This window comes from Jaculus jaculus, chromosome X, assembly GCF_020740685.1.
Source record: "Jaculus jaculus isolate mJacJac1 chromosome X, mJacJac1.mat.Y.cur, whole genome shotgun sequence".
In the NCBI taxonomy this organism is placed as follows: Eukaryota; Metazoa; Chordata; class Mammalia; order Rodentia; family Dipodidae; genus Jaculus; species Jaculus jaculus.
Genome location: NC_059125.1, coordinates 1,086,681 through 1,113,541, shown reverse-complemented (window position 1 = coordinate 1,113,541; position 26,861 = coordinate 1,086,681). Strand labels below are relative to the sequence as shown.

At 38.8% G+C, this 26,861-nt stretch overlaps 1 protein-coding gene across 2 annotated transcripts in view; it reads left to right on the top strand.

Annotated features, from left to right (window-relative positions):
• Anos1 (anosmin 1) overlaps positions 1 to 26,861 on the top strand; it is a 178,688-nt gene that overhangs the window by 117,270 nt on the left and 34,557 nt on the right. For both annotated transcript variants that reach the window (XM_045140836.1, XM_004667903.2), the window contains exons 5-7: positions 10,890 to 11,074; positions 13,642 to 13,771; positions 25,332 to 25,537. In XM_045140836.1, coding sequence (XP_044996771.1) covers positions 10,890 to 11,074; positions 13,642 to 13,771; positions 25,332 to 25,537 — 521 coding nt within the window. The remainder of the gene's footprint in view (positions 1 to 10,889; positions 11,075 to 13,641; positions 13,772 to 25,331; positions 25,538 to 26,861) is intronic.

The following is a 26,861-nucleotide window of genomic DNA, read 5'->3' as shown; positions in this document are numbered from 1 at the left end:
GGTGATACATTCCATCATGGTGGGGAAAGTATGACAGCCAGAGCAGGAGGCCATCTGGTCAATTGAAGCCACAATCAGAAAGCAGAGAGTTAACAGTAAATGGGGTTTGGATATAAAACATAAAAACCTGTCTCCAGTGACCCATTTCTAGCAAGGCTCTACATCCTAAAAGTTTCACAACTTACCCAAACAGCACCACCAACTGAGGACCAGGTGCTCAAACACATGAGATTATGCAGAATATTTCATATTCAAACCACAACAACTCTTTTATGTGCTCCTTTGTGGTATTTGTCACAGTAACAACAATCTGAGTAGCAAAAGGACCAATTATATTTGGCCAATAGGAGTGAGGCATACATATATTATGAGATTATCATCCATTTCTTGTTTACTACTTACTAAGGAGTCATAACTCAGGAGACTACTGTTTGGACATTCTGAAGTGTTTGCTTAATGTTTTCCTCAATTGAAGTTTAACAGAAATGATTGACACCCAGATTTTCCTGTTCCAATACATTTGAACTGACTAAATGTTCATGGATTGCCTCTAATTTGCAATGACACAAACGAAGCATTGGGCACAATAAACCATATGGAACAAACTCTCACCTTATGTAGTTGTTCAGTAGTTCAACATGAAGGGGGTCCTGCATACAATACTTAAGTGAAAAATGATTTTCTTAACTTTTGACATAAATTGATATATACATACTTTGTGTTTGGTATACTATGCTTGTCAAAGAGAAAATGAAGGGTTCAGAGTTTAAATCTTTGATTGTTTATCTACTAAAAACTTGAATTTTTATAAACATGGATGTTTTGAAAACATAAACAACAAAATATCCCATTATTTCTGAACATTGAATTTGGGTAGTGTTGTAAGAATCAGCCCTTAGCTGATATGTCTGAGTAAGTTAACACTGTATACTCATGTCATAATTGAAAGCAAACAGCAAAGATCTTCCCATGTACTTTTTAAATACAACTATTTCAAAATAGAAGATCAGAAAGGTTAACATGAGTAAAGATCGGTGTAGTGCCGATACTGTGAAATGAAAAATTTAATAAAGATGTGGAATACTCAAAAGATTCTCTTCTCCAGGTAGAAGAAAAGTGATTGCATTTTGGAGTATATACTCTTGTTCCTTTCCAGTTTTATGGCTGAATTCGACAGTTTTTCCTTAGATTTTAAGATTTTGAATGTCATCACATTGTTTAATACTTTACATGATAAAAGATAAAGAAATTTCTAGAGTATTGATTATCTTTAACAGAAATATCTAGTAGCTAGTCATTATTGACTAGAAGGGAGAGAATGGCTGGCTATGATTTTATAATCTTTACACTAATGACAGTTTTATATCAGCAATGATATCTTAACATATGTATAAAACCACTAACTGACATTACTGATTTTTCTATGAGCTTATCTTTAATACATTTTCAAACACCAAATTTCTCTTCTTTTGATGACACCAGAATACAACTGGATTTTTTTAAGAAAAACTAGTCAGTCAGATTTGCCACATATGACGGGGTGACATGTGATAACACTTTTAAATTTTTCAACAGAATAATTTAGTGTTCAGTGAACTAGTTTGTTTAGAATCATTTTAGAGATGAAAATTGTAATTATTAACATAGCAGAGTACACACTGAGGAGTAATCCCCTCTAAACATCTGGTTATGCAATTGGGATGTGCCTTCAGCTCATGAAGACTATGTGCTCCAGCAGGAGGTCTGTAGGTCTTGGGGGTCCCGAGCCCCATCTGCACACAATTAAAGTGGAGCTCTGGACTTACTTCCAATCAAGGGAGCCAACCGACCCTAATGCAAAGCAGGTGGACTGTTTCTTAACATGCAAATTGCAGTAGTATTGTGCATTATAATTAAAGAGATTTTTTAAATGAAGAAATTTGAACTGACATGGCCCTGATGTTCATTATACAACATGAAGGCTGTTGGTAGTTGAACGATATTCAAGACCAAAACTTGACAGTACAGGGATTTGGATGCTTGTGCTTGCTTCCGAGGAGTTTGGGTTAGTTGAAAAACTAGTTTTTAGGATGGATGTATTTACTCTAGGGGATTGTACCCTGGTCAGCTATGGGAAAAGGTGGATTTGGAAGACTTGGAAACTAATCTCTAGCAGTTTGCAGAACTCATTGGTCATCTCCTTCACTGTGCACAGAAAAATCTTGTGTACCATGTGATGTTCTTAGAGCTCAATAACTGCCCATCTGAAAAGCAGGGACAGCGCATACAACCCTTTTTATATGTTTGCTTGCTAGCTTATTTTAACTATTGACAATTTTTGTACATTTCTATATATTTTGATATTAAAACCTCCTTTACCCACTTTCTTCCTCCCTATCCAGCTGAACACCCTTCCTCTCAACTATTCCCTCTTCTACTTTGATATCTTGTGTATATGTGACACACTGAGTTTAGTTATGGCACATGGAACTTACCAGTGGTATAGCCACTGTTGAAAAGACACATACATTATTTTTGTCCAGTTTATTTCTCATCACCTTACACAAAGTTTTCTTGCAGTTTTCATGGTATAACAAAGTGCTACATTGGGATCAAGTAAATGGCAATTTTGGGATTTTCATCCTATAAAATTTTTAAAGTCAAAAAGTCCTTAGCCAAATACAAAAAAACTGATTTTCGTGTAGTGTGTGCTTGTTTGTGTATGCATGTGGCATATGTAAGCCTTCCATGTGCCTTTCCTTAGAGGCCTTATTCCTTGAGACAGGTCTGTCACTGAACTTGGAGCTCCCTGTTTTTCAGTTAGACTGATTGTGATGGTTTGAATAGAATAGATGGCCCCCAATATATTCAGTTGTTCATTTGTAGTTTGCATCTGCAGCCACCTGGCTGGAGGCAATGTCACTGTGTGGATCTTAAGGTGTGGTGGTAGTTTCCAGATTTCAATCTAAAGATAGGCAAAGTGTGCCTAGCTGGAGTTCCTGAAGTGAGCTGTGGCTTTTTGCCTTTAGGCTTGTACTTCTTTCTCTCTGCTTGGACCTGTGAAGGCAGGCCAACTTTTTCTGCCATTATGGAACTTCCCCTGGATCTGTAGGCTTCAATAAATATCCCTTCCTCCATAACTGTGCCTGGTCTGGAAGTTCATCTCAGCGAACCTGAAGCTGTCTGCTACACTGATTTACTGGTGAGCCCCAATAGTCCTCCTTTCTCCATTCATTCCAAAACTGCGGCTACAGGCATTTACAGCCTTGCCCAGATTTTTATATGGGTACTATGGATCTAACAAAGCTCCTCATGCCTGTACAGCCAGTTCTATTACCCATGGGACCATCTCACCAGGATGAAACTTTATATTTTACTATTTATCTCTTCAAAAAATAAAAGTTGTCTTGGGAGGTGAGCATAAGTTAGTATGGATGTATAATTAAATACATTGAAATATAAGGTGTAGTCCATTAGAAAGAAGGAAGCCTTGCAGAAGACACAGAGAAATTTGTAGAAAATATGATGCAATTAAAGAATTGAGAAGACAAAGGAGAGAGTCTTACTTCTCCTTCAGGAAATAATCACAAAATATCATAAAGAAGGAAATATATGATTGACCATGGAGCTGGGCATGGTGGTACATGCCTTTAATCCCAGCACTTAGGAGGCAGAGGTAGGAGGGTTGCCATGAGTTCAAGGCCACGCTAAGAATACAGAGTGAATTGCAGGTCAGTCTGGACTAGAGTGAAATCCTACCTGGAACCCCCCTTCCAAAAAAAAAAAAAAAAAAAAAAGATGGGCAATGGAGAGATGAGTCAACATGCTCTTTCAAAAGACCACATAAGAGGTCAAGGAAAGGAAAGTATGGTGTTCACCAAGGAGACAGATAAAACTTGGCCATTTATACAAATGTGGTGTACAATAAAAGGCCCAGATATTTGTGGGTGCAAACTGACCACCAAGTTTTTATACTAAAAAATAACATTGTCAGGGAGGCATATATCAATCAAAAGGGGGCATATGTTGGGAGAAGAATTTAACAAAGAACTTATGCAGAGAAATTCATCAGACAGGAAGGAAGGATGGCCTTGAGTCTTAAGTAAGGGCTGAGCATAGATTTGATAATTTGCTTAGCACACATATGCTATTCATTAAAAATGTTAAGTATACTGTAAGGTTTCACACACAGAATAAAAATGTACTGTGCAGGCATCAAAAACCCTAACTCTCTAAATGAACAGGAACCAAAGACTGACTTAGTATAATTCATGCCAACCAGGATCACTCAGTGCAATAGAACAACAATATCTATATGTTTGTGATTAAGCCTCATGTTCAGTCCCCAGCAGGTATAATCTTTGGGAAGTGGATCATTGCTGGAGGGTGTGTTTCACTGGGGTGAAGACCTTGAGGTTTGTTAAGTCCAGCCCTACTGGATGTTCACTAGCCAGCTCATTTTGCCACTCTCTCCCAGTTTCTGTGACAAAATGTGATGCCCAGATTCTGGTCTGCCATGTTTTTGCCACCATGATAAAACTTCCCCTTGAAAGTGGAAGCCTGAAATAAATGCTTTCTTCCCATAAGCTACTTCTGGTTAGGAGTTTTGTACCAGCAATGCAAAGACAACTGCAACAGTGACTTTTCCTAATTTGACATGGATAAAGGAGAGAAATTGGAGAGCAACCTAAGGCATATTATCACTTCAGACCACTAACTAAAACATCCTCAGATTCAGTTACCTTGTCCTAGGAAAGTAAATGAATAATGTTGATCCAGCCTACAGGGAAGATCAAAAGAAAGAAATTTATGGAACATTAAATAGTCATATACTGCCACAACATAACAGCAAATCAAAATGGAGAATATCATATATATGCTGAATTATCTCTAAAATATCACATTTAATAGTAAATGACCTTTTGACCACACATATGGATATAATAACTTTTACATTTCAATTTTTAATTTTTTTGACAATTTCATGTATATAAAGAATTTTGTCTCTTCCACTCCCTTCCCCTTTCCCTTCTTACAAATCTTGCATAACCATGCATGAGAGGCTATTTACTGGAGAGTGGGCAATCCTTCAGTGGTTATCCACCTAAAGGCCATTACTTGTCCACTCCCAGCAATCATCTGTTTCCACTACTTCCTCTGGTACATGTGGGAGTCTCATGGACCCCACCCTCTTCTATGACGAGATAGTGACAGGCTCAGTTATATATAGGAAACTCCATCTAAAGTGAGTGCATGAATGTAACCAACTTATCATAACCAGAAGATAGTATTCTACAGTCCTGTCTTTCATCCTCCTCTCTTAAATTCTTTTAACCCTTTCTGTGAGGTTCCCTATCCTTTGAGGGTGTGGTGTAGATGTGTTTTAGGACTGGGAACAAGCTATGTGCTTATTCTTTATAGTTTTGTCATCTGTGGATCTCTGCAATCATTTCTGCCCTTTTCCTAAACCAATTTCTAGGTTCAAGGCTATGCATAGTACTAGTCTATGGGAACAAATAGATATTTAGAAGATACTTTGACATGCTGTTCAAGGAAATAATACTGGCTATTGCTATTGTTCTTGACTGTCCACCAAAACTATGTGGTAAGTCCCTATTGCTGAAGACACCACACACTTCAGTTGCAGGAAATAAAGAACCAAAGCTGGAAATAAGCTGGAAGCTTCCTCCCTACATGCTGCTTTTATTCATGCCAGAAGGTGGTATGCAATCTGCTGGGAGGGAAAAAGTATTAACAATCCTACCTAGCTGTGGAAACTGTGTACTTAACAACTGTCCTGAAATGCAAGATGTATTTGTCCACTGATACATTAGTGGCAGGAAAATTATGGGAGTAACCAATTGCTCTGTGATTGGATTTTAGACTTTATAGAACGAAAATCATATTGGTTACTATAAATATGGCCAAAAGCCTATGGGTAGGAATGTAGACCCCATGGGGATCTGATACTGAGTAATACAGCGTGCAGCCATATTTTTGACAAATTTAAAATGTTTAGTGCATCCATTATAGAAATTTGTATGTAATTTAATAAAAATGAAAGATAGGACTTACGTGGGTCCATACATGCCACTTCTGAATATACACCCAAAATAATCAGTGTCTCTTTGTATTTTTTTATGTCACAGTACTAGTCACAACAGCACAATCATAGATCCAGTCAAGGTGCTCATCAATGAACAGATAGATTTAAAAAACATGGTAAATATACAACTGGAGTTTTATTCAGGCATGAGTAATGAAATCATGCCATTTTCAGGAAAATGGAACTGGAGATCATATTAAGTGAAGTAAGACAGACTCAGAAAGAAAAGCATTACATGCTATCTTTGATACTAGAAGGGAAATTAATTATTAGGAAAAGGAAGAGGATCAGTGGGAGGGAAGATTCATGTTGGTAATGGAGGAGATAAATATTATTAAAATATCTTATGATATAGCATCTCGTGTATCCCAAGCTGACCTCAAACTAACTATGCAACTGAGGCTAACTTTGAATCATCTGCCTGTACCTTTTGAGTCCTAAGATTACTAGTGAACACTACAAAGATTCATTTAGGCAGTGCTGGGGATGGAATCAAGGATTCTGTGCATGCAAGTCAAGTACTCTATCAACTGAGCTTCATCCACAGCCCCTCAATGAATCTTTGTAAATATAGAAATGCATCAAAATCAAACCAAGCTGTTGTACTAACTTTTTATGGGGTTAGTATAGACATGACCAAAAATCTGGTCATCCAAGATAGGGCACCAAAAAGAGGTAGGATAAATGACTCCACCTAGGTCTAGCTTAGTGAATCAGTGAGTATAATAGGGCTAATTACAGGTACATGGATGGCTCAAAGGTAGCTGAATTATCAAAAATCCCACCCCAACATGAGTGATGACTCAGTCACAAAATCTTGTCTCTGGAGCTTTGGATCTTTACAGGCAGGTGGGATGGTAAAATAGTCTCTTCTCATAAGCAGTTCCTCTTCCTAATATAACTTTAGGAAGGACATTGACATCCTAAGCTTTGTGAGAGATTAACATCTTTGAGCCTCAAGGAGACTGTGTATTAATTTGGAACTTTATAAGGAACTACTCCCCAGAATAGAATGTTTGAGTGTTTCTATTTGGAGAAAATTGCTACACAACTCCAATTTTGTATTATTACTATACACTAATAAAATGTTTATAAATTGGTCAGATAAAACCTAACATGAGTTTGGAAAAGAGAAAATAAGTTAAGATTAACTTGTGTTACCCATATCAGTTATTTTTTAAATTATACATACATATATATATATATATATATATATATATATATATATATATATGTATATATATGCATAATCAACTTCTTTATTCAAAAAATGGGAAAAAATAACATTCTTAGCTAGACCTTTTGGATGAGTTTTCAGTGATTTTGGCAAATACCTGTTTTGCAGAAAATGACATTAAAAGCTGGGCATGGTGGCACATGCTTTTAATCCCAGCACTCAGGAGGTAGAGGTAGGAGGATCATTGCCATGAGTTTGAGGCCACCCTGAGAATACAGAGTGAATTCCAGGTCAGCCTGGGCTAGAGTGAGATGCTACCTTGAAAAACAAAAAAAGAAAGAAAGAAAGAAAATGATATTAATAGTTACAAGTGAACATGGTATGGGTATTGGTCAACATCATTCTATTATAGATTTTAGCTAATTTAGTTTGTTTTTCCTATCTTACATGCATTATAACCTGGTTTTAAGAATCCCTGGCTGTGTTCCCTGCTATTTAGAACCATGGTTCTTAAGATTTTGAGCTGCCAGACATTTGTATACACTATAGGAAGAAAATGAAATCAGAATGTTTAACTGCTTCACAATGAGACACCTTCGAAGGACCCTTGAACTCCCACACATGTCAAAACCAAAGATTATGAAGTCACCATTTTCTAATTACAAATCATCAGGGTCATAGGGGGACTCTTGATCAATCTCTTAGGAAATTAAGAAGAATTATGCCTAGTAGATTTGACAAGAGGATATTTGATGCATTTTTCCCTTCAAGGAAAAATTCTGAAATAAAGTTGTAATTGCCTTTTCATTGCTGGCATAAAACAGTGAACAAAAGCAGCTTATGGGAGGAAAGTTGTTTATTTTGGCTTATAGTCTTGAGGAGAAGATCCATGATGGCAGGGAAAAAGAGGGCATGAGAAGAGACTTGACATAACCTCTTCTATGGTAGGTGGCAAATAGCAACAGGAGAGTAAGCTATATTCTGGTAAGGTGGAGCTGCGTATATTATACCTAAGCCCTCACTCCATAACACACCTCCTCAAGCAAGGCTCCACCTCCCAAATTATCATTCAAAACAGATGAGTATACAGGGAACACCTAATTCAAACATCACATTCTTACCCTGGCCCCTGCAAAATGATGGCCATCTATGATGTAAAATACAGTGCATTCAGTCCAACTATATAAGTTCCTATATTTTTTTTACCAATCCCATAATAGTTTAAATATCTCCATAGCCCAATGTCCCTTAACTGATAGCCTGTGAAACCAAAACACACAATGGCACAGAATAAACATCCACACTGCAAAAGATGGCATTACAAGGAATTATTGAACCAATGCAAGGTCTAAAACAAATGGAACTGTAGGATTTGAAGTTTGCTCTGAGTCTAACATCTCTGTCCAGTGATGAAGATTCTAGAGTTTTGATTCCACCTGTCTGGGGAACAATTCATCCTGAGCTGACAGATAGGAAAGACAGCCAACCTGGGAACTATGTTAGTGTGACTTTAGAATGCACTTAAAGAATGAACAAGGGCTGGAGAGATGGCTTAGCGGTTAAGCGCTTGCCTGTGAAGCCTAAGGACCCCGGTTCAAGGCTCGGTTCCCCAGGCCCCACATTAGCCAGATGCACAAGGGGGCGCACGCATCTGGAGTTCGTTTGCAGAGTCTGGAAGCCCTGGCATGCCCATTCCCTCTCTCTCTCCCTCTATCTGTCTTTCTCTCTGTGTCTGTCGCTCTCAAATAAAATAAAAAAAAATTAAAAAAAAAAGAATGAACAAGAAGGAAATGACTTGAAACTCGACAATGATTGCAATATGTGAATTCTTTTTTATTTTTCTCTCTCTCTCTCTCTGCAGTATGGGTTCATAGGAAGACTTGGAGTGACCTCCTTTTTTCACCTTTCTGCCTTACTTCTCTGAAATAGTCTCTTGCTTAACCTGGAACACATACTTTTCAGTTAGAGTGGCTGACTGCTTCAGCAATTCTCTGGTCTCCAACTCACCTAGGGCTGGGCTTACAGCTTTTTATGTGGGTTCTGGGAATTTAACTCAGGTCCCCCTGCTTGTACAATAATAACTGTTACCACTGAGAAATGTCTCCAGCCCTACTTCATGTGAATTTTACGCTCACCTTAAATGACCCAATATGGATACATGGTTTATTTAAAATAAGAAATAAGGAAGGACAAGCAAAATGAAAAGAGACTGACACTCTTAAAATGAGATGGAATGAACATTATAAAGCTTCAACTACAAAATTTGGTATATAAAGAGGCCACTTTTATGAAAGCTCATTGAATATTAGTGCCAGCTAATGAGATTCATGGTTTGTGTGTGTGTGTGTGTGTGTGTGTGTGCGTGTGCATGTACTTATGGCCATATGCATGTGGGCACATGTGACTGTGAGTTGCACATGTAGGCATGTGCACTACATGTGGAGGTCAGAGGTCAACAGTCATGCCTTCCTCAATCATGCTCCACCTTAATTATTTTTTACTATTTTATTTATTGATTGATTGATTTGAGAAAGAGTGTGAGAGAGACATATAGAGAGAATGGCCATGCCAGGGCCTTTATCCACTGCCAATGAACTCCAGATGCATGCACCACAAGCTTGTGCTTACATGGGTACTGGGGAATCAAACCTGGGTCCTTTGGCTTTGTAGAAAAAAATGCCTCATCCACTGAGCCATCTCTCCAGCCCTATTTTATTTTTTGAGACATGATTTCTCACTGAACTCAGAATTGACTGATTTAGAAAGACTAGCTAGCTAGAAAGTCTTCAGAATTCTCTGTCTCCCCAGCACTGTAATTAAAGGCACAGTTCCATGCTCAACTTTTTTTTTTATTAGATATGGACATATTTAGTATGTAAAAAATACATGGTGTTACCATGCTTTTCCTCCTCCATGCCCCTTTTCTGAAGAGGCCTTCCTCATTTGGGATTCAGGTCAACCCCATGGGGATTGTGGGTCATGCATTATGGGGTGGGGGTGATGTCTCTGTGAAAAATGTCCCAACTTGTTACTTTCGGACCCCTCTTCCACAAAATTCCCTGAGCCATGCTGGGAGCATTTTAAGACTACTTCAGTAATGGGCACTTAGGAGCCCCTGGATCTCTGATTTGGTAGATGTAATGTCCTCAGTATATTTCTTCATCACTCTTGTGCTGATATCAGATTCATGAAGAAAGTAGCACTCTTGTTCATTTCCCTAATTCCTCTGTGGTTTCAGCTGGGGCTGGGGTGGAGTGCCCTGGGTTGTTTATCTCCTCAGGTCTATCTCCCATGTGTAAAGGAGAAGCAGATTCTCCAAGGGAGACTGAAGTCAGCACGGTTAAATGGGATGACTATTATTAATTTAGACAGAATTAAAAGTGTGTAGACCCCCTTATAGTCTGAGGTTAGTGGGAACTGGACAATGAAAAGTGGAATCATTCATGCTCAAATTTTAAATGAATATTGAAGATTTGAACTCACGTTCTCATGCTTGAACAGAAAGCACTTTACAAACTGAGTCATCTCCCTAGTCTTTGATTTATCTATTTGATAAATTTCCTTCTCCATATTTTACTTGGATTTGAATCCCACACAGATTGATTTAATCAACATGGTCCTTTTCAGGTGTGCCACTGAAGCCCAGGAAAGAGTTACGATTTACTGAACTCAAGTCTGGACAGCTGGAGATTAAGTGGTCCTCAAAATTCAATATTTCCATTGAGCCTGTGATCTATGTGGTACAAAGACGGTGGAACTATGGAATCCATCCCAGTGAAGATGATGCCACTCATTGGCAGACAGTGGCCCAGGTAAGTGCCTCATAGTTTTTGCTGTTTACGTCTTGAAACACTATCTAGTGTATATGATAAGCACCACACTACAGTGAAATAAAGATAGTCCTTGACCCATAGATGTACATGATCCACCAGAAGCTTGGCTATTAATTTAATTTGCTCACAATACGTGGTGATAAGACATAGTTTTATATTCAAGTTGAGAGAGTTTTCCATGTGTGTATGTGTATAGTATGTATTTTGTGTGGTATGTGTGTATGGTGTGCACATATGTGTGTGTACAGATGCTTTGCCTTGTGTGCATGCATGCAGAGGCCAGAGCTGTCCTCCTCTATCATTCCACTGCCTTACTTTCTTGATTCAGAATATCTCACTAAAGCCAGAGCTCCCCACTTTGCAGCTAGACTGGCTGACGTACAGACCCCAACAATTCTCTTCTCCACTCCAGTAATCTCTGGGGTTACTCTAGTACATGGACATTCCTGACTCTTTATGTGGGTGCTGGGGACTCAGGTCCTCATGTTTGAACAGCGAGCTCTCTTAACCACTCAGCCCTCTCCCCATCCCTGAGAGAGGTTAATGATCTGATTTCACATTTAATTTTTTCCAAAAGTACATTTCTGCCAGCTAAACTCAAATCCAGCTAGAGGAAGGAAACTTCTACATTTTAGGATTAGTCTGTTGTTTAATTGTCTAAGTGATTTCTCTTCTGTTTATTCTATTTCTAAGTCACTATTCTACCAAAGACTTGGGTAGCAGGGTAAAGATTCTTATCACAGAATTACTGAGTGGGAAGTTGCAGTAGGGAGTGGTGCTGATTTCTTTGCTGAGTGCTTTCTTTGTCTCAATCCACTTGAAAAATGACACACCACTTGAACAGAAAGGGCCCCAGGGTTTACTTTCACAGGACCGCCTTCTCATCTGTCTGGTTGGTGAGAAAAGCAAAATATTTTCTTTCTTTTTAATAGTTGGTAGACTACAGGGTGATAGAAAAACAAAAGCAAGTAAACAAAACAAAGTCAGACCTACATAGTACTAGATAAAAAATACAATTCTAATGTGGAACTGTTTCATCCTTTCAAATAAATAAAATACTTCCTCCACATTTATGTCTGTAGGGAAAATTTTTTACATAAAGTTATGATCATCTTTCCCTGAGGAATGGGTCCCCACTTTGAGTTATTTTCCTGTCTGTTTATTTGCTTTTCTTAATATGAAATGAATTCTAGTATTGGGGATTTTGGAAGAATAATTTGGCCATTTTTATCAGTAGTGGAATCTCAAAGAGGCTAAACAATAAAATAAAATGAAGATCTCAAATAAGTAAATGTGAAGTTTAATGTAAATGAAATGGCTAAAATTCTAAGGAAGAACTAGTTGAATGAACTCAGAAATTCCATTCACTTTAAAAAAAAAAATCAGGGCTGGAGAGATGGCTTAGCGGTTAACCGCTTGCCTGTGAAGCCTAAGGACCCCAGTTCGAGGCTCGGTTCCCCAGGTCCCACATTAGCCAGATGCACAAGGGGGCACATGCGTCTGGAGTTCGTTTGCAGAGGCTGGAAGCCCTGGCGCGCCCATTCTCTCTCTCTTTCCCTCTATCTGCCTTTCTCTCTGTGTCTGTCGCTCTCAAATAAATAAATAAAATTAAAAAAATCACTTACTTAAATAAAACAGGAGAAGTCACAGAATTCAGACTTTTAAATTCCATTTGATTTCCATGGCATGTACCCCTAAATAATGGAATGAATGCATGTATAAGTTTTCTAAGTTTTTTTTAAAGATATATGAAAACTGACAATCGAAGCTGGACTTGGTGACACACATCTGCAGTCTCAGAACATGGGAGGCTGAGGCAGCAGGATGGCCTCATATGTTTGAGGCCAGACTGAGCTACAAAGTGAATTCAAGGCCCAATTATAGACTAAGAGAGAGAGGCAGGGAGGGAGAAAGGATGATTCATCATTTTTTAAACCGCACTTTTGGAAAGAGGAAACCTCTTTTATGTTATTACTGTCATTCTTTGGCTAGCTAAGACAATAAGCAAATCTCTGTGAAGGGCTGTGTTATCAGCCTGGATGTAAGTGTTTTGAACTCCAAGCTACCCCTCGAAATGATGGAATCTGTAGCACCAAGATGTCTCAGATTTAGCTAGCCAAGTGGAAAGCCCCAATTACATGACCGTATTCTTCCTTTTTTTTTTTTTCTCAGAAATATTTAGCATGTTGCATATATCCCTAGAAATGCAAGTCTTTTTCATTATTACTGTAAACTGAGGTTTGGGAAGGTCCAAATTCTATCCTGCTTCCTCAGTTTTTCCTTTAGCACTGAGCTGTATTGGACCATACATATGTCAGGAGATTTTGACTCAGAGATATGTATAGTTCTTTGATATATAGTCACCAAAGGTTTCCTGCTCTCTGGAAGTTCTTTTCATACATGGACATGATTAATTGCTTTGACCCATAGAAAAGACAAAGCTAGATTGCATTGGCTTGTGAGTATGTGACTCTTAAAATTGACCCAGCTGACACATCAGAGTCAGAACTGACGGATTCCTTGTGCTCTCTGACATTCCCCCGCAGACTACAGATGAGCGGGTACAACTGATGGACATCAGACCCAGCAGGTGGTACCAGTTTAGAGTGGCCGCTGTTAACGTGCATGGGACTCGGGGCTTCACAGCCCCCAGCAAACACTTCCGCTCTTCCAAAGGTCAGTTTTCCTACCTACCTACCTCAGACGTCAGGGCACAAGAAATGTAGATTCATTATGTCCATGTTTGTATTGATGGGGACCAACAGGTGGCTTTGAGGTGCCTCTAGAATGGGAACACATGTGTTTGAAGCACTGTGTAAACTGATGGTGAAAGACATCAGTGGAATTTCACCTTCAAGGTATCACAGAAAATAGCATAATAGTCTTTTATAAACAGTTTTTAATCATCATTGAGTTAATTTTGGGGAAAAAGTTTTAGCTACTTAAGACAAATACACATCCTTTCTTGAATCATAGAGAAGTGATACAACTTGACCAGATATTAATAATATCTTTAGGCTGACTTCTCCAGCACCTTCAAAATTAGTTTAACATCTGCCTGGCTAAGATCTGCTTTTGTACATGTAGTTGTATGCTGTTCACTTAGTAACCAGGGGTTATGGTCTTACATGGGAGCTAACTTAAATTTATTTCAAACAAATGCTTTATGATATTAATGAATAATATAAGACTTGGCTGCTATAAAGTACAATTTATATTTTAAAAATGAAGAGTGCCTATCTTCTTTTCTTTCATTTTAATATTACTACCACTTTCTTTGCAGGATTACAGACCTTAGGCAGCAAAGTTGCAATAAGAATAATTTAATATTTGGATTATATTACAGCCTACATTGTGGATATTTTAACCCTTTGTTGAAAAGTCATATTTTAGAGAAAGATGTGTGTTTTTAGGGGAGCAAATAAAGCAATGAAATAAGCTTTAAGGTAAAGTGTGAAAACATTCAAACTTGCTTTAAAGGAAGGGAATACCATGTGCCTCCAGCTGCTATGACCATTTAGAGAAGCTAGTTAAATGCATAATAAATGGTCATGGTAAGTTAGGAGGAAGGGACTCTTCACCTTGGTTTCACGGTTCAAATGTGATCCAGACATGTAGCCATCAAAACGTGTTCCCATATGTTCAGTTGCTGCAGGATGTGGGCGGGAGCTTTCTGAAACAAACTGCAGTATCAGAAGTCAGTGAGAAAGCAGTCCCCAGCCTCTGGAAGCAGAGGATATCTGTGTGAGAAAGGCAGCACCTTTAGCCTCCAGGAGTGGGAACTCATTTGCTCCCATTTGCTCCCATCGTTCCTCGCAGTGTCTTTCTATCTTAAGACCCACTGGAAGAAAAAGAGATCCACTAGACCAAGGCAGAGTTCCTGTGGTAGTTTACAGGGCTGACTGTGGTATTCTAAATGACACTGTCTCCACATTCCATACTGTTTTGGAACATATAAGCCAATTTAGATTCAGAGCTACATCCCCTGAATATAACTCAGCTTCTGTTGATTGAAATGTCATGATTTCTTGAAACCTTACAGCACCATTAGGTGTTCTATTACCTAATTTTATAGCATGTCCTAAATTCAAAATTAAATACATTCATTTATAAGTGCATCTCTGGCTTGCAATCTTATATTCTTGCAAAATGGAAACACCTGTAGAGAATTTACAGTGGACTTTGTGTTTATGGAGGATGCATCATTGTGATGGTGGGCATATCATGCAACAACTAAACAATGGAAGATATTGCCTCCAGGATCTGTTCAAAGGAGATCTTACCACCAACAAGCTTCCACAATGTCTTTCCTCCTTTACTCAGTTTGATCTAGCAGAAAGAAAAAGGTTACTAGGAACCACTATATAATAACATTGTAATTCAAATATAATTTGCATAAAGCAATGTTAACTCTCTTAGTCCTTCTTCTCAATAAGATCTTCATGCCTTACTGAGATGGATGGAAAGAACATCTTTTAAAGCTTGTTTTATTATTATGTGATTTAAATGAAGCCCTGCTGGGATGACTGGCATTATTCATAGTAATACATTTATTACGCAGTGAATGTTATTCTGTAGAAAGAACCTGCAATCACTTCCATTCATACATGATTACTCTTTTGTAACCCCAAAGAAACAAATTACAGTTCAGTGAATTTGTTATAAAATATTTCTCAGTCTGATTCATTTGCCCATTTGAGAACATTGAGCAATGTGGACAAAATACATGATGTCACCTTGTTATTGGTTAGCTCTCTTTTGGACAGACACTGGAGGACATGTCTCATAAGGTGTACCTCATTACTGACACCCCACCATTCTAGGGTGTATCTTCCTTGAAGGCTAATGGAATATATCATGTAATTCTGTGAAAACATGTTTGGTTTGGGAGAGTTTTGATTTGTAAATGTTGAATTTTCATAGCATTGCTTCTACTTAATTTAGAGGTGACAGCTACTAGATATGTTCAGCAAAAGAGAGAGAGAGAAAGAGTGAGAGAGAGAGAGAATGAACTTGAACTTTAACTTCTGCATGTGGGAGGCAGAAGCAGGAGGATGACAAGCTCATTTCCAGCATGTTCTACCTAATGGTATACTTTGAAAGTAGAAGTCGGGAACTTACTTATGAACATAGAGAATATAATACAATTTTAATGATGGTTGCAATGCTTTAAAATGGTGCATTTCTGTTATTAAAAGTATTATTGCTGTACTCAGAATTAAAACTGTACCAGTCTGTCTTCTAATGGTATAACATGGCATTAAGGGAGAGTTTCTGCTACCATATTAGTATTCTCCAAGTAGTAAATAATTGCCTAACATATCTAAGGTGGGTAGAAAGCCAGCCTTAAGTATCTAAAACTTGGTCAAGGGAAACAAAGTGATTTTCTCTTTACCATAAAGACTACTGGAAGTAAAAGTAATTTAAAAAAAAAAAGAAAAAAAATGTGATAAAATGAGTTTCATTTAGTTTAGTCTTTTTCCTTCATAGTCATGGGCAATCATCTCAATTTTCAGGAAAAAATATAATTTGATATTGTCATTTTACAGTTATGTTTAAATACAAACATAGTCTGTGGGTTGCCAGAAAGGATGACTTACTATTTAAGCCAATTTCTTTTTAAAATTCATTTATTCTCCCCAAACTTGATCCTAACTTATCTTTTTTATTTTTATTAAAACTCTCAAGTTATTCATAGATTAGCAACTTGGCTTTGTGCTATCCCATTTGTGATGAATTATATTTGGGGAGATTTTTTTTTCTTTTTTTATTTTAGAGAGAGACAGAGAAATAAAGAAAGAGAGAGAGAATTGGCACTCCAGGGCCTCAGCAACTGCAATCAAACTCCAGATGCTTGTGCCACCTAGTTGGCATGTGTGACCTTGTGCTTGGCTCATCTTATGTGCATCTGGATAACGTGGGATCTGGAGAGAGAACAAGGGTTCTTGGGCTTCGCAGGCAAGTCCCTTAATTGCTAAGCCATCTCTCCAGCCCATGGGAAATTTTGTTTTTGGTTCTTGTTTTTTCGGTTTTTCAAATAGGGTCTCACTGTAGCTCAGGCTGACCTGGAATTCACTATGGAGTCTCAGGGTGGCCTTGAACTCACAGTAATCCTCCTACCTCTGCCTCCTGAGTGCTGGGATTAAAGGCGTGTGCCACCATGCCTGGCTGAGATTTTTAATTGCTAACTACCCAGCAACAAAAGAAACACATGACTATAGAATAGGTAAAGTTAGTAAATTTTGCTAGCAGCAAAAAGACTCAAAGAATGTTTGGAATAAGTTTTATATTTACCGATTTAAATTCACTATACCATTTTTTTCCCTTGTACTTGAGAGGGAACATTGGTTTCAAGATTTACTTGTAGGGGGCTAGAGAGATTGCCTAGTGGTTAAGCGCTTGTCTGTGAAGCCTAAGGACCCCGGTTCAAGGCTCGATTCTCCAAGACCCACGTCAGCCAGATGCACAAGGGGGCGCACGCGTCTGGAGTTCGTTTGCAGTGGCTGGAGGCCCTGGCACGCCCATTCTCTCTTGTTCTGCCTCTTTCTCTCTCTTTGTCCATCGCTTTCAAATAAATAAAAATAAACAACAAAAAAAATTTTAAAAAAAGATTTACTTGTAAAGGAGCCTCATTAGTACAGGAGGTAGCATGCCAATCTCATAAAAATAATATCAGTAGTAATTCAATAGCCTAATGTTCTTTTCTACTTTTGTATATATGTGGGGGGTGTCATGTTCATGTGTGGATGGATGTGTACTTTTGTGCTTGTGTGTGTGTGTAGGTCAGAGAACAACCTCTGGTAGCGTTCCTCAGGTGCTGTACACGTGTGTGTGTGTGTGTGTGTGTGTAGGTTCACACATGTCACAGAATTGTGTAGATGTCAGAGGACAAATTCATTTGTTAGTCCTTGCCTTTTACCTTGTTTTAACAAGGTCTCTTTTCACTGCTGTGTTCAATAGATGAGCTGGCCTATGATATTCTGAGTGATTACCCTGTCTCCTCCTCTTTCTGGCTGTAGGTGAACTGGCGTTACAGACACTCATGTTATACCATCTGGTTTTATGTAGGTTCTGGGGATCTAAACTTGGGTTCTCATGCTTGCATAACCAGCACTTGATATCACACTTTATCTCTGAACCGCCACACCTTTTTCTGTGAGACAGGGTATCTCTTTGGCCTGGAACTTGACAAATAGGCTAGACTTGCTGGCCAGTGACCCCCACAGTTTCACCTGTCTCTGCCACCCCCATGCCATAATTACATATACCATCATACTTGACATTTCTCCATGGATACTGGGGATTGAACTCAAGTCCTTATGCTTGCCTTTGAAACACCTTTACTCACTGAGCCATCTTCCAAACCCCCTCTTGCAACACAGTTTTCTGCATTTTGGTATTTTCTTTCCAACATGGAAAGTTCCATCCCCTTGTGCATGATGATTTACATGTCCATAGGTCACTACTGAAAAGGAATGACAAGAAGCCACAGAACAAGGTATAGATCTATGAGAATATCTCTTGTCTGTTGTCACAGGCTGCATTAGAATGTGACTCTCAGCAAATGTAGATTGCTTTTCAAAGCTTGGATTCTGGCCATAGCCATGCACATTAAGGCTTTGCATATAATTAATTCACTTAGAAGTTGATCAAGGAAATGAGGAAGTGATAGGGAGAAGCAAGGCAGGAAGAACAGAGAACACTAGCAGGAGAGGAGAGTTTACCTGCTAGTGTCCACTGTGAGCAAGTAGAGCTTTTTCACATGAAGACCCCTGTGGGACACACACACCTTTCAGAGCTCTGGCTGGAGAGAGGTATGTGAGGCAGCCGTGGTATTCAAACACCAGCTACTGTCGTTCAGTTCTGCGGGATGTTCTCAAGCATACCTGGCATGCACACAAGCAAAATTAGATTTGAGTGTACATGGAACCATTGGTGAGGCGAGAGAGTGGGGGACCATCAAAATTGTGCCAAAGATTCAAGGTGAGGCCTGCATTGTTTTCTATTTACCACTTTCACTCAGTACCACAGGGTTCCTGTTAGATTGTGTACATAAACATTGTTTCCTGAATGAATTGTGGTACAGCTATGAAAGGAATCCTGCTGTATTAGTTAACTTTTACTCCTTGCTGCTACCAAATACCTGACAAGAAGCAGCTTAGGAAAGGCAGGGTTTAGTTTGGCTTACAGTCCAAGGGAGTACAGTCCGTCATGGAGAGGAAGGCATGGCAACTAGAGCAGGAAGCTGGCTGGTTACATTGTACTTGGTCTGGAAGCAGAGATCAAACAGGAAGTGCAGCTGGGCAATCAAAGGTCAATGCCTATCCTCAGTGACTCATTTCCTCCAGCAAGACTTCCCTTCCTAAAAGTTTCACCACCACCTCAAACAGCACCACATAGTGGGACTAAGTGTTCATACTTGAGCCTATGGTACTTCACATACAAAGCACATCACCTACTATTACTAAATATACCAAGTCTCCAACCTGTATGTGATCAAAATAATACCTGTAACAGGTGTCTTTCTGTAGGTTCTCTTCTTTCTTTTTCTTGATGTGATACATGTTTTACATTATTCTCCACTTCTTAGAATAAGAGAATTACTTATGCTTAACCAATAGAGCCCTAGCTCTCTTATAAAGTATATTATTTGGGATCAGAGTTGTACAAACAAGATAATATATTATGGGGTCTGTGCTTTGCTTTTACTTATTTTTATGTGACAAGTAAATGTTTAATCTTTTCTCAACAATTTTGATACTGCTAGATTGCCAAAATCCACGTATGTTTCAGCTTTGTATTTGCAAATGTGTGTGTAGGTGACTGTTACCTACTGTGACCTAACACTAATTTTTTTTCAGTATCTTTGAAATAACCTGTTTGTGTCTGGCCACTGGGACCATGTGTATGTATGAAAATGAGAAGTTAAGTAAGAATGCTAGCGTATGTCTTTAATCCTGGCACTGAGAGGCTGACATAAGAGGATTACCATAAGTTCAAAGCCAGCCTGAACTGCAGATTGAGTTCAAGGTTACTCTGGGATAGAGTAAAACCCTGCATCAAAAGAGTAAAAAAATTGTTACAACTATAATTTTATGAGGCATATAAAGCAAAATCAGGATCTTTTGGTTCTTTTGTATTTTACTTATTTGTTATATATGTATCTTATTTGGTATGTATCTTATTTTTAAATTTATTTGTATATTTATTTATTTGTATGAAAGAGAGAGAGAGAGAGTATGGGCACACCAGAGCCTCCTACCACTGCAAATAAAATCTAGATTCATGTGCCATTTTGGACATCTGGTTTTATGTAGGTATGAGGAATCAAACTCAGGCTGTTAGGATTTGCATGAAAGCACCTTTAACCTATAACCCATCTCTCTAGTTCCTGTATGGTAGTTTTTATTAATACATATAATTAGTTTTGTTTAACCCTTCCCCTGCATCTTCCTGCCTCCTGAATCCCATTTTTTGTATATTGCCAAAAGCAGATATAATTATGTTTAAACATACAGAATTAGTGAATATCAATTTGGTATTATAAAATAACATACATTCTAGGAAACTGAGACAAATAAAAAAATTCCATCTTAAATTGTCATCATTTAGTAATCTTTTTTGTTATTGTATCCTCTTCCTCGTAAAGTCACTGTTTCCATACATCTTTTTCTCATTATGTCAGATGCATTAGAATAAATGAGGCAGTCGGCCTTGTTTTCACAGCACATAAGTACTGCAGGGATTGTTATTTGACACATGCAGTTGTTAAAAATAGACAGGCCTCACTTGTCATAATAAAGTTGCCTGAAGGTCCATGGTCATTCAAGACCTTTTATGTTGTTCTACAACTTCTTGGGGTGTGCCTGAGGTGTGCCATTTCCAATGGGTAGAACTTAGCTGTGTATCTGTCTTGGAACTATTTAAGAGTTGAAAATTTGCCTAGAGTGCAGTTTCAACAACTTTTCAGACTTACAACTCCTGTGCCTGGATTACCACTTGGTCAAAGTTTTCTTGGACAGGGGAAGGAAAAATATCTCTTTTTTTTAAAAAAAATTTTTATTTATTTATTTGAGAGCGACAGACACAGAGAGAAAGACAGATAGAGGGAGAGAGAGAGAATGGGCGTGCCAGGGCCTCCAGCCTCTGCAAATGAACTCCAAAAGCGTGCGCCCCCTTGTGCATCTGGCTAATATGGGACCTGGGGAACCGAGCCTCGAACTGGGGTCCTTAGGCTTCACAGGCAAGCGCTTAACCGCTAAGCCATTTCTCCAGCCTGGAAAACTATCTCAATAGCTGAGTCTGGGAAGGACAGTGACTTCAATGTTATTAGAATATTAGATTTGAGACATAGTTATATTATTGTTTTAAAGACAGAGCTTGAGCTGGAGAGATGGCTTAGCGGTTAAGGAGCTTGCCTGTGAAGGAGAGAGAAAAAGAGAGAGAGAGAGAGAGAGAGAGAGAGAAAGAAAGAGAGAGAGAGTAAACAGAGGGAGAATGGGTGTGCCAGAGCCTCTAGCCACTGTAAATGAACTCCAGATGCATGCAACCCCTTTGTATCTGGCTTATATGGCTCCTGGGGAATCAAATCAAAGGCTTTGCAGAGAAGTGCCTTAATTGCTAAGCCATCTCTCCAGCCCAAGTTCTGTACCCACGTAAGTCAGATGCACAAGGTGGTGTAGGCATCTGGAATTGTTTGCAGTGACTGGCGCCCATTCTCAATCTCTCTCCCTCCTTCCCTTTCTCAAGTAAATAAATAAGAATAACATATTAAAAAGAAAATAATAAAAGAATAAATAAAATATTTTAAGACAGAACTATAGGGGCTTGACATATATTTCAGCTGGTAAATAGCTTGCCTCACAGTATGAGGACCTACTTTCATTCCCTAGACCCACATAAAAATTCCAGGTATCATGGAACATACCTGCAATCCTAGTGTTGAGAAAGTGGAGACAGGTATATTCCTGGGGCTCACTATCCATCCATGTGAGATTAATTGCTGATCTCTCGTCCATTGAGAGAGATTGTATCAAAAAAGTGGATCGGCTGGAAAAGTGGTTCAGCAGTTAAGGCATTTGCCTCAAAGCCTAATGACCCAGGTTCAATTTCCCAGTACCTATGTAAAGTTGGGTGTACAAAGTGGTTCATGCATCTGGAATTTGTTTGCAGTGGCTAGAGGCCCTAGAATGCCTATTCTCTCTCCCTCCCCCTTCCCTCTCACTCTTGGTCTGTCTGTCTCTCTCTCCTTACAAATAAATAAAAATATTTTTTAAAAGTGGTTGGAATTCCTGAGAACTGACACCTGAGGTTGCCCTGCAGCTTCCACATGCGCTCACTCTCTCACACACACACATATGCAAAAAAAAACATGCAACCATAGTTTATCATATCACACACCTTAGAGACATGCCTATAATGCATTTAATGGGAAGTTTGATGCATACACATTACTGGCAGAAATAAAATCAATATTTATTTTCCTGAGATGTATATTGGTTCTCTGTGTATATTTATAACTTGTTACAATAGTTTGTGCTGATTTGTGAGTATATATAAAGAGTATTTTCCTTCTTTTTTAAAAATTTTTTGGTTCATTTTTATTTATTTATTTGAGAGTGACAGAGAGAGAGAGAGAGAGAGAGAGAGAGAGAGAGAGAGAGAGACAGGCAGATAGAGAGACAGAGAGAGAATGGGCATGCCAGGGCTTCCAGCCACTGCAAACGAACCCCAGACGTGTGCACCCCCTTGTGCATCTGGCTCTGGCTAAATTGGGTCCTGGGGAATCGAGCCTCAAACCAGGGTCCCTAGGCTTCACAGGCAAGCGCTTAACCACTAAGCCATCTCTCCAGCCCCCTTCCTTCTTTTTTTATTAATTAGTTTTGTACTCAGTGAATACAGTCAAGCTGGTACCATTGTTAGCCTCCTTCCTGTTGTCCCCTCTCCTTCTGGCCTCTCCTTGTTGAGGTATATGGGTCATGCATTGTGAAGTTAGCCCTCAGTTATGGGTAGGAGGAAATGTCTCTTCGTATTTTCTTTATAACCCTTACATGCCACTTAGTCCTTCTTTAACATGAAAGGTTGTTTGTTTTGCATAACATGTGTTGTCTGAAAACTTAGAAGAGACCTCCTTAAGTTAGGATTCCTCTTGGGACCGATGGACTTGATCATTCCCATGAGATTTCATGTCACAGCAACAATACATCTGCATTTCACCAAGAATAACAAGTTATTTGCCCTTTTACACAGCATAGACTTGAGGTCATTCTTTTGAGGTATGCCTTGTATAACCTTATACTTTATGATTATTAGCATTTTTTTTTTACCAAAGGAGAAGTGGTGAAACCTGAAATCTATAGTTCTAAAAGTCAAATGGTTAACTTATTTTGCCTAATGAACCTCCTTGGATCATCAACAAAACAATGATATATATATATATACCCTACTCTGAAGCTGCATATCTTTAGTAGATATTGAATACTTGGCACAAGCAGTCCTACACATTATACATAAGAAGAAAAGGTTAATATGACCTTTCTGATTCAATTCTCTCTGAAATTTTGTTTATTTTTGTATTCTGGGATCTTTTCATGCAGGCAAATGTGTGGATCTGCAGGAGGGAGTAGGAATGAAAGGAAAGGGATTGGAGAAGAATTGCCCTCATTTGAAAGTCACATGGAAGGGTTGAATGAATGTTAGTCTTGTGAATTTGACCATTTAACCCTGTGTCCATTGTTTTCTTATTTATTTATTCACCTAACGCTGACTATAACCAATCTACTATGTTATATTATTTTTTTATTTATTTAGACATTAGCTGAGAACACCTGAGCCTATGGGGGAACATTTCAAACCACAACAGTAACTAACTTAACTAGCTCTCCAGGTGTTGTCTATCACAAAGTAAAGAAAGACATTTAAAAAATGATTTAATAGAATTCTAAGAGTAAAACCGTGTTTTTGTTTGTGTTTTACTGTAGGACTCTTCATTTATACCATGTTAGCTATAACTTCTTTGCACTTCCAGGGCAGATGGTGTTATAGTGGGAACTGACAGCATTTTCCTGTGCAGGTATTTGAGAGGAAACCATCTGTAAGTCATTTGTGGTGAGCAGCAATTGACACTTGTTGAGTTTGTTGCTGAAAGTGAATGAAAAGCTTTCCAGCTCTGCTCTTAGTTTTTCTTCTTCGTGTGTATATTTTTACATGGCGATTTGTAGGCTGATAATTCCAGAATCTGATCTCACTCTGGATCTCTGAAAAGGTTTCAGTTTCTGAGAGAAACCAGAAATGGCAAATGGATGTTGTCTGTAAGTCACTGAATTTGTAATGTGAATAAAAAATGATGCAATGTTTTGTATATTTATGGATTCTTTGTGCTGATCTCTCTTCGTTGCTCTCAGCTGATACAATGGCCAATTGCTACATATCCAGTAAAATCAAAATAGTTATGCCATGACCTGGATTACCTTTTTTGTTTGTTTGTTTAGAGTAATCAATCACAATTCTACTTCATTTTCCTACTAAAGGGTGACTCACTAAAATTGAATTTTAACTGTGTTTTGTAGAATGTTTCAATTTTCAGTGTGGTGAAAATTTGCCAAAGTTGAAATGGCATGAAATGCATTCAGACATCCTTCTAGGCTACAAATTTGGACCAATAAAATTCATCTCACTGTTTTAGAGACAAATATAAATGGAGGCTTCACAAGGGGAACTCCTGTTTGTCCACAGTTGTTGGTGTGTGTGTGTGTGTGTGTGTGTGTGTGTGTGTGTGTATGCACACATGTGCATGTGCAAAGAGCAGTGTAGGCATGTGTATGCCATGGTGCACATGTGTGGGTTAGAGGACAAGTTCTTGTCTTGGTCCTTGCCTTCCACCATATTTGAGGCAGGATCTCTCTCACTATCCACCAATGCATTTGCCAGGATAGCTATTTATGAGTGTCTGAGAGATTTTCCTGTCTTCACCACTCTTCTTGCTCTAGGAGCACTTCGATTACAGACACTTGGGCTACAGTGGCTAGTTTTTTTGTGTGTGTATTCTGTGGATTTGCGCGCAGGTTCTCATACTTGTACATTAACAGCTTTATCTGTTGAGCCACCTTCTAGCCCTGTGTTTGGTTTGTATGTACGTGAGAAGCAATGCTTTGAGTGTTGTCTTTGCCATCATTACATGTACAGGAATGCTGGTATTGTCATTGATTCAGGTGTTTTATTCTATGCTGGCTTTTAGATCCATCTGCTCCTCCAGCCCCAGTCAACCTCCAACTTGCAAACTCCACCATAAACAGTGATGGGAGTGTAACTGTGACAATCGTATGGGACCTCCCTGAGGAGCCAGACATTCCTGTGCATCACTATAAAGTATTTTGGAGTTGGACAGTCAGCAGCAAGTCACTCGTCCCAACAAAAAAGAGACGAAGAAAGACTACAAATGGGGTAAGTGGAGATGGGAAGGAAGAGTTGCCCCTTCTGAACTCCCTAGAGTTGGTTGCAAAATGGCCTCTGCCAAGCTAAAAGAAACAATAAATGGACAGCTTCCCTTCCCCTTCATTTTCACTAAGTTTAGGGAATACAGGTGCATGAAGCTAGAATTTATATTAACTATTCACCAGATGCCAAAGGCTTGGTCCTTCACTTAGTACCATTTGGAGCAGTGGAACCGTTAAGAGGTGAAGCTTAGTGGAAGGAAGTTAGATTAATGGGAGAGTGTCTTCAAAGTGATCCTGGGTCCTCTCATTGTCTTGTCTGGTGTCTAGTCTCTGACATTGAGGAGGCTATGTCTGTCATACGCTCCCACCGTGACATATTGCTTTGTTCAAAGCAAGGAGTTTTGGGTGTGAAATGTCCTCCACAGCCTTATGTGCTTGAGTACTTGATCTCCAGTTGGTGGCACTGTTTGTGAAGTTTGTGGAACCATTAAGAGGTGGAGGCTGCTGGAGGAAGTGTGTCAATGGGGGCAGGCCTTGAGGTGTTATAGACCAGCCCTACTTTGTGCTCTTGGGCCTTTTCTACTTCATCCCTGCTGATGAGATGATTGATACCAGCTATATGCTCCTGCCATGCTTCCTTTACTATAATAGAAACTTGTCTTCAAAACTGAAACTTACCATCAGAACTTCATGCCAAAATAAACCCTCTTCTTCCATAAACTGCTTCTGGTCAGGGATTTTGTTCCAGCAATGAGAAGGTAACTGGTACATAGGCCAACCAGTCATTTGCTGGAACCACCAAATCTTTTTTTATTTTTAATTTTTATTTTGTTTTTTATTATTAGATATAGACATATTTTGTATGTAAACATCACATGTTGGTACCATCCTTTCCCTGCTTTGTGGCCCTTTTCTGCAGAGGCCTTCCTCATTGGAGATGCAGGTCAACCCCATGGGGATTGTGACATGAATTATGGGGGCAGCAATCAGTTATGGGAGAGAGGCAATGTCTCTGTGGAAAATGTCCAACTTGTGGTTCTAACAATCTTTCTGCCCCCTCTTCTGCACAATTCCCTGAGCTATGCTGGGAGCATTTTAAGTCTACTTCAGCGATGGGCACTTAGGAGCATCTAGATGTCTGGTTTTGTAGGTGTTGAGAAAGAAATCAGTGAGACTGTCCCAAATCTTTTACATTTCTGGGAGAAACAAAGAATTTAGCCCATTTACCTATTTTTAATCCAATGGTGGTGACAAATTCAACTCTTGAAATTAAAGAAATACTTTTCAGGTATCTCCATCTTACTTGCTGGGCCATAAAAAGGACATAATGC